Consider the following 9,164-nt stretch of genomic DNA (forward strand, 5'->3'; position numbering starts at 1 on the left):
CGTTGTGTGTCTGGAGTGATTTGAAGAAGAATGTGTGCTATGTACCAAGCGTAGAGGATGGGAACGTGTTGGATGTGTGGATCAGGAGAATACTTTATATTTTATTTGCGGTATCTGTAAAACTGTGAGCTAAACGTTGATGAAGTGAGCTGAAATAGTAACAATAAATTTCTGTGCTTATGGTTTCTATTACTATTATTCAAGAAATATCAGTGCAGTGTATCATTAACTACCGATATTATCACAGAAAAGGCAATACGCGATACTACAAGAAAAAATGGTTCAAATGGCTCTGAGCACTATGGGACTTAACTTCTAAGGTCATCAGTCCCCTAGAAGATAGAACTATTTAAACCTAACTAATCTGAGGACATCACACACATCCATGCCCGAGGCAGGATTCGAACCTGCGACCGTAGCGGTCGCGCGGTTCCAGACTGTAGCGCCTAGAACCGCACGGCCACTCTGGCCGGCTACTACAAGACATTTTCTACAAAAATAGTTATTGTAGCTCTAGACTTGTAATGGTAGATCTTTCTACTTTCGGTGTAATTAAGTACTATAAGTAAATATCATTACACTTGTCTACTCATATAAAATACTTGAGGTAAGGAGTCAAATGTTCAAATGTGTGTGAAATCTTACGGGACTTAACTGCTAAGGTCATCAGTCCCTAGGCTTACACACTACTTAACCTAAATTATCCTATGGACAAACACACACATCCATACCCGAGGGAGGGCTCGAACTTCCGCCGGAACCTTGAGGTAAGAGAATAGTATGTTTTATTCTGATTAAGCACCACAGTTAGTAAAGTCGAAAACTTAAGCCGGCCACATTCTCCCCTGTATGAGTATTGCTCGTCAGTCTCGAATTCTTGCCAGCTAGGATCGGAAGATTAAACAGATATCCGAAGAAGAGCGACATGGATCGTCACAGGTTGGTTTGGTAATCACAAAAGCGACGCGGAATGCCCTAGAAGAGAGGTGTTATGCCTCAGGGTGTCATCTACTCTTAAGTCGCCGAGTGTGTACGTTCCTAGAAGTGTGAACCAACATATTGCTTCCTCTTTTTTTTTGTTTTAAAAAAAGTTCTTTACTTCAATAACAACACTAATTATACATGTTAACCCACCTCCTAAGATGATTAGTGGGTCATAAAGTGATACATAAATTGGATTACAATGCAGCTTTTACTATTACAATTATGTTAGTGAGCTACAGTTTAAACTATTACACTGTGTTAGTTTTCTATAACAATGGGCAGTTTGATCTAACGTACTTGTTAATTAACTAATCTAGAATGACTATTACCTGCAGCGTCACAGGTGTGCCAGTAAAGTACAAACCTACTTAGAATAGCCAGGCTCCACGAGCTAAACCCGAGGAGCATGCCCCTGGCACTGGGCTGGCCAAGGTTAGTATTTGCTGCAGTTTCCTAAATTAATGTCCTAAATCTAAGTCCTACAAAAAACGAACTTAACCTACGACATATCCGGAGTTTTGTGTCATAATCGGTGGTGTTGACCCCCCCCCCCCCCCCCCCCTAGTCCCCCTAGTCCCGTACGTGGCGGTTTCCAACTATGATGGAAGTCGGCCATTCCACGCACAGACGGTATGGGATCTGGTCTCAATCGGTTTGATCTATGAGTTGATACGTATTTTTCGTCCCTCAGGTATTCTGCTAACACTTTCCGTGATACCCCATCTGCAATGCATTCAAAGTGTGAAAAGTGTCTTCTCCTCTGAGTAGTTGGTATGTGTCGTTGTTCGGAAGTCTGTCTCGGAGTGTTGTCACGACATCATTGAAGAGAGGGCACTCGAAAACCACATGGTCGGGAGTTCCCTCTGCCGCGCCACAGTCACACTCGGGGGTTGCTCTTTTCCCAAACCAACATAAATATGTCGGATAGGATGCATGACCAGTGAGAAAGTGGATGAGTCCTCGTGTAGGTTCGAAATATTTCATACCCCCCACGCTCTTTTACGTCTGGTAAAAACTGGAAGGTTCTTCTCCCAGTTTTGCCGGCCGTGGTGCTCGAGCGGTTCTAGGCGCTACAGTCTGGAACCGCGCGACCGCTACGGTCGCAGGTTCGAATCCTGCCTCGGACATGGATGTGTGTGCTGTCCTTAGGTTAGTTAGGTTTAAGTAGTTCTAAGTTCTAGGGAACTGATGACCTCAGAATAGGTTAGTTAGGTTTAAGTAGTTCTAAGTTCTAGGGGACTGATGACCTCAGAAGTTAAGTCCCATAGTGCTCAGTGCCATTTGAACCATTTCTCCTAGTTTCTTCTTCCTCCCAAGCCCTCTGCCAAAGTTCCTCCCCTCTGTTTCGCATTTCCCTCTTATTCTCCACCCTCACACCCATGATCTCTATTATTTTCTCCATGTTCCCCTTTTTGGCCCAGTTCCACGCCGCTTGTTCACGTAACTCGATGTCTAACGGGCAGAGCCCCATTATGACCAACAGAGCTCCCCCCAGAGATGTTCTGTAGGCCCCCACAGATCTCAAAATCATGCTTCTCTGGACCCTTCTCACTGTCATGGCGGGCACGACCCTCTTGAGCCTGTGCGCGCAGACTCCCGAGCCATAACCCACTACTGAAGTTAGAATGCTATTGTGATAGAGTTTTATGAGATGAGGAGGGAGATTAAATCTTTCATGTCCAATGGAGATGAGGTTGTTTAGTAATTGGAGAGGTCTCTGGGTTACGGTGTCAATGTGATTCCCGAAGTTCCATCTCTCGTCAATTATGACTCCCAAGTATCGCGTCTCCCGTCGCCGAAGAACTGGTGAGCCATCGATTCTAACAGTAGGATTCCTGATTAACTGTCCTTTTAGAAGCAGGTATGTAGACTTAGTCGGAGATATTGTCATTTTTGTATTTTGGCACCATTGGTGCAGTTTCTCTATGGCCCTTTCGATCTTTGGTTCTATATCTTCTCGGCTGCAACCGCCGACCAGCAGGAGGAGGTCATCCGCGTAGGCTATCACCTCTAGCACTTCTTCACTTTGCTGTAGGCTATCTAATAACGGTTCCATATGGATGTCCCAGAAAAGTGGTCCCAAAACGGAGCCTTGGGGACACCCTTTGGTGATTGCTTTCCCAATTCTCCCGCTAGGGGAATATTGCTTCCTGTTGCATATATTTTGAGGAAAGGGCCATAAAGGCCAGATTAGAGAAGTTCGAGTTTGCAAAGGGGGTTACCAACAATCGTTCTTCCTCGCGCACCATTCGTGACTGGAACAGGAAAGTCGAGATGTGACAGTGGTATAGAAAGTACCCTCAGTAAAGCACTATCGACGTAGATGTAGACGATTCTGGTACGTATTTCACGCTAAGGAATACAGGCGGGAACTAGAGCAGGGCGCGGACCGGCCGGCGTAATCGTGGAAGGAGTGTTTGGTCAGCTGTGGGCTGAAGGCGCCGGCCAGGTGCCGGCGGTGGAAGTGACGTGACGTGCCGCGCGGCGCGCGTGGAGGGGGGCGAGGTCACTGGCAGACCGCGCCGCTGCTCGCCGCCTTCAGTCCGTGCCAGGGACCCGCGGCCGAAGCACTCCACGAGCGCGCGCGCACGCCTATATCTGTCGTCACCCGCGCGCCGCTCGCCCATTCATCGCTCAGCCGCCGCGCCAGCCTGAGCTACGACACGAGCTGACGCACCGCTCGCGCGAGGAAATGGCCGTTTATTGAATACGGTCTAACGGAGACACGTAGATCCCGCTGTCTAGTGATCGCCACTGGTATTTTCGAAGTGCGGAAAAATAGCGACATGGGTCGAACCGGAAGTAGCACCGTGCTGTTTGCGCTAGCGTGGTGCGCGGTGGCCGCCAATTCGATTTACTTCCCGCAGCAGTCGGAGGCGGAGGAGCAGGTGAGGGCGGTAGCCGACCCGCTAGCGCTGGAGGCGGAGCCTCCGACCAACGGGACGCAGCCGGGGCAGGCGATCCAGTTCTCGGAGGAGGACAGCCAGCCGGACGTGTTCGTGCCGGCGGCCAGCCTGTGGCTGTCGCAGCTGGACAACATCATCGCGCGCGGCGTGCTGCAGTTCGCCGTCGACCTGGACAGGACGCTGTGGGCGGCGGGGGGCGGCCGCGGCGCCGCCTCCGGCGCCGGCGCCGGCGCCGTCTTCTCGCCGCTGAGCGTCGTGGGCGCTCTGGCGCTGGTGCTGCTGGGGGCTGGCGGCCGCACGCACACCGAGGTGGCGACGCTGCTCGGGCTCACGACCGGCGTCGACCTGTCCGGAGCGCGCGCCGACCTCTTCCACGAGCACTTCGGCCGGCAGCTGTCGCGCCTCGTAGCCCGGCCCGGGGTCGACACCAGCACCGAGGTGGCCCTCGCCAGCGCCATCTTCCTGCAGCGCGACTTCCCCCTGCTGCGCCAGTTCGTCGCCTACGCCCGGGAGGTCTACCGCAGCGAGGTGCTCAACCTCGACTTCCGGCTGCAGCCGACGCTCGCTCAGAAGGCCATCAACGACTGGGTGGAGAACAAGACGCGCGGCAAGATCCGCGACTTCCTGCCCTTCCCGCCGCTGCCGGAGACGCGCATCATCATCGGGAGCGCCATATACTTCAACGGCGCGTGGCAGGTCCCCTTCCCTCTCACGCACAGCATGAAGCGCCCCTTCTACGTCACCGGCGGCTACAAAGGGGTCGTGACGCCGCAGGACGAAGTGCTGGAGGTGACCCTGATGACCAACGCTGCCGACCTGCCCTACGCGACCGATTCGAGTCTCGGCTGCAGCATTCTGGGGTTGCCCTACCGCGGAGGTGAGGCGGTTATGTACCTGGTACTGCCCGACAAGATGGGCTACCAGGCACTGCGCGAACTGGAGGACAGACTGGACGCGCCGACTCTCGAACACCTCATCGCGTCGACCAACACCACGCCCGTCATCCTCGCAGTGCCCAGAATGAGTCTCGAAGCGAGCACCAGTTTGAAGGACCACCTGGAGACCATGGGAGTGAAGACCTTGTTCGACCAGCACGCGGCCAACCTCAGCGGCCTGTCACCGGGGATTAGGGTGCAAGTGGAGAACCCCGACGCCGACAACCAGACCTCGACCGACGAGACCTTCACTGTGGGCCCCGGACTCTACGTGGATGACGTGCTGCACAAGGTGCAGGTGGAGGTCACGGAGACCGGGACGGTGGCCGCGGCGGCGACCGCGCTGTCCATCACGCGCGACGGCTCGCGGCCCGTCTTCCGCGCCGACCACCCCTTCCTGTTCTTCATCCACCACCGCGCCACTCGTCTAGTCATGTTCTGGGGCCGCGTCATCAGACCGACACCACACACTGTGCGCCAGGCGCCGCAGCCGGCGGACGCAGCGGCCAACTCATAAATCGTGTCGGCCGGCGTTGACCCACTCGTTGTTCAAACTGCGTTGGCGTTGACAGGGAAGACTACCTCGTCAGTAGTTCCGTAAAGGGCTACTAGGAAAGTGGATGCATACCATACAGTTTAACTGAAAAGTACTTCAGCATCGATCTTGTACTACAAGTTCTGATTCTCTCAGATGGTCTAAGCCAAGAGAATTAGCGCCATCTCGCGTGTGAAATATTTATTAATATCAGCATTTTCTAGTATCACATGTAACACTTGCTGCTGATGTGGTGAATAATGACGTGTTCATTACTGTGCAGGAAGAAATGTGACCATCGATCATCTCACCCCAGAGATCTACATCTCACTGATACTGGTAATTCACGCTAGTGTTAGTACTAATTAGGACACCATTGACGCATATACCAAACACATGTATACGATCGAGAGAGAGCGTCAGTGTCAATACGTTCTACTTTACTGTTTAATCGCAACATTCCAATGATTCAGGTTTCACTCGTTAACCATTCTTATAATTAAAAGAAAAAGTGATACAAATAAAATAATGTACTTCGTTCGTTTAAACCAGTAGGAAGTGTTAGCTTCCAGTAGTGAAATTGTTTCAGTCAGTGCGTGTGTATCATCTTCATGTATTAATAAATTGTTAACCTTCCAGACTATTTTTATTTCTGGTTATGACACTCGTGTCTGTTGCTATGGTTATCATCCTATTTCACATTTAATTTCAAGGCTGCACTTAACAGTCGAAATACATACTTCCATTAGTCTCAGCCGAAGATGTTACAGTCTTTTAATGCGGCCATTATAACCCCCAATCTTCACGTTCTCCTTAACTACAGAAATGCTCAATCTTGCTTATCATTTTATTCATTGTTGTTTCCATGTGGATTGTATGTAAATTGTTTTGAACAGCAATAAATGTAGTAAGAAAATTAATTTCATATTTCTGCCTCAGAACATAGAAATATAATATGATGCAACAAACGAGATATCGTGTGAAACGAAGCTGAAGAACAAAATTTCTCGTTTTTACTTGTGCCAAGCGTTCGTAACAGAATGTCGCCAATGAGGAAGGTACGAGATGAGGTACTGGTCCTAAGTAAGTCTGTAAAGAGGGAGGGGAGGGAAAATAGGGGGGGGGGGGGGAGAAGCGGGAGCTGAGACATGCTTGCTTAACTCAGTCGGCGGTAGAGCTGTTGCCCGCAAAAGGTAAGGTCCCAGGTTCGAGCCCCGATCCGGCACACCGTTTGAAGCTGTCAGGAAGTTTCAGATCAGGGCACGCTGCGATTCAGAGTGAATATTCATTATCGCGAACGCATGTGACAGTATGCCTAGTCTGTGTAATACATGATGTATTAAACTGTGTTAAAAAGTTGTGTCCACTTCAAAGCTTTCGTAACTGTTAATCATTACAGTGGTTTGCGATGTTCCATTAGACACGACTTAGCCAAAGATAAGAAAGGAAAATTTTGTGTTTCAGCTTTGTTTCATTTGATATCACCCGGAAAAAGAAGGAAATTTTACTAACACTATTAGAAATGTAAAATATGTTGCAACAACTTATTCCAATAAGGAAGCAGATATGTTAAGTAAGTATTACGTAAATGATAAGGCAACAGTTACCAAAGAAGAGAAGTATTTAGCAAAGGCTCATTGTTGATACATGTTTCAGAATGAAAGAAGTTTGTACGGAATTTTCTGTTACTTGTTTGCAGTATGCAAACTCAATACGTACGTCGGTCATAATTGGATTCCTTGAAATGGTTTTGGTACTTTTTCGTGGTGCTTCACGTAGTATTGGTAATTTTCAGAAGCTATGGATTGATAATAACATCATCTTTGATATCACAAAATGAAATTACTCCTAACTCCTACTCCCATGATTTACTTTTGCTATCGTGTAGCGTATTTTATGAGAATAGTCAATCTGTAAAAGAAATCAAGAAGTAAATAATCAACGTTTATACAGCCCTACGATTGAATATCCAGAAAATAATTCAATTTGGTAATCCTTTACTATTTGGAGTTCTAACATTAGCCTTATTTGCAGAACACATTCCGGGAACTGAGTTCTATCTGTTCAAGAAAATCACAGATTCTTCTTATATTACATTTTTAGCTCAAACATGTTTAGATGCATTTGTGCTGTCATCAGTGAGGTTATATTTTACTGATTTCAAGGCGGGCTTAATACAATGCCCATGATTCCATTTGATTTGAAAGAACGAATTTAGTATAACTATAAATTGCACTGGGGATACACGAACGTTATCGTTACGTTTTTGCACGGTGTACTTTAACTTTTAAGAGGTGCTCTACAAAATGAATCAATTGTTCTGTTACGCCAATGCAGCATGGCATGGTAGCTCATTCGTTGAGAATCATAGCACGTACATGAACTTTCTCCATTACAATCTTTGTCGCTTTTAGAACTCTTATTCTTAGCTGTCAAAGCACCCCTCACTTCTGGAGGTAAGTCTCCTCCCTACCAGACCGTTGTGATGATTCCGCGGTTAGATAAAGGCAAGGGGCCGGTGTAAATTTTGTGGCCTGTAAACGTGTAATCGTATTTTCCACATCTACTCAGCTATTTTCTGGAAATGAACAGGTAATTTGAGTATTATGTACGAGGAAATTGCTCAAACAATCGATGAATTTATATTTGACACCATTCAATGTTAAGGAAGAATAAGAAAATACATTCGTTATTCCGTATCTTGAACTTGCAGTTTTCTACTTGTGAGTAGTATGATACAAAACACATGGTCATATTTACCCCGTGTGTACATAGGTCAACGGTTACCTCAAATCCGTATTCCTCGGAACTAGGCGCTTAACTTTATCTTTACTTTTTCTCTGAGACTAAAATGAAAAAATTTTGCGTCATGATACATTTATATCACATCAGGTGACAAAAATTTTATATTCTCTGCAGATTATTTCTAGATGAATACACCTTCAGTAGAAGAAACTGGTTCTTTGCGCTAGCTGTTTCCTGAGGTGCCGTTCACTATTTAAAATCTTTGCATGGTTCTTTACTGATTGTCAAATGCACAGTTAGCTTTCATCGTTTGCAGCTTACGTTCATGAGCTACCCCGTTTGTGACAGGAGGGCAACGAAGAAATTGAATAGATTACATAACTTAGTACACGGTGTCATGAATACTACACAGAATTTCTGTCAAAAAATTAAAAAGAACTGTTGAAACTCGTTCTTACAAAGTGCAAACACTAGTAGGTGCAGTCAGCAGTCTGCTATCATATTAAACTCAAAAATTTCTAAATCTAAGTCTAATTTTTCTGCTGAGAATTTTGGGTTTCTTTTTTAATTCCACTTAACTGCTGAGAGATTCAATATTTAAATAAGACAGTTTTGGCCTGAAAGCAAATTCTGAAATTCCTCGATCTGCTTTAGGCATAAATTAAGAATGCTATTTCCCTTTGATGATGCTGCGTAAGTACTGTTCAATGACTGTTGTGGAAGGTTCTACGATATTCAGTCAATTGCTCCCTTATAAAATGGCAATCAAAGTGACGAAATAGTTTTTGCACTGGATTCGATTTTTAGACGAACAGCATTTAAATACCCATCCGCGGTTTCCGTGAATCACTTATTGTGGATGCTAGAATGGATCTTCTCATAAAGACACTTACTTTCCTTATACTCCTATAACAGTGAAACACCAGGTTCGTCAAACAACCACAGGCAACACCAAAAACCGTAGCTGTAGCAAAGGCATATTTTAGACTGAGATTGTCTGGAAGAATCCTAAGGAAATGTAGCACTGACTCCTGAGTATTGCTTGTAATTCTAAGACAA

The 9,164-nt window shown here is 46.7% G+C and overlaps 1 protein-coding gene across 1 annotated transcript; it reads left to right on the forward strand.

Moving 5' to 3' along the window:
• Positions 1-3,536: 3,536 nt before the first annotated feature.
• LOC124775087 (serpin B6-like) lies at positions 3,537-6,280 on the forward strand. The gene has a single exon (XM_047249897.1). The coding sequence runs from the start codon at positions 3,771-3,773 to the stop codon at positions 5,340-5,342; it is 1,572 nt and encodes a 523-aa protein (XP_047105853.1). The 5' UTR covers positions 3,537-3,770; the 3' UTR covers positions 5,343-6,280.
• The last annotated feature ends 2,884 nt before the right edge of the window (positions 6,281-9,164 follow it).

The sequence above is a fragment of the Schistocerca piceifrons genome, chromosome 2, assembly GCF_021461385.2.
Source record: "Schistocerca piceifrons isolate TAMUIC-IGC-003096 chromosome 2, iqSchPice1.1, whole genome shotgun sequence".
NCBI lineage: Eukaryota > Metazoa > Arthropoda > Insecta > Orthoptera > Acrididae > Schistocerca > Schistocerca piceifrons.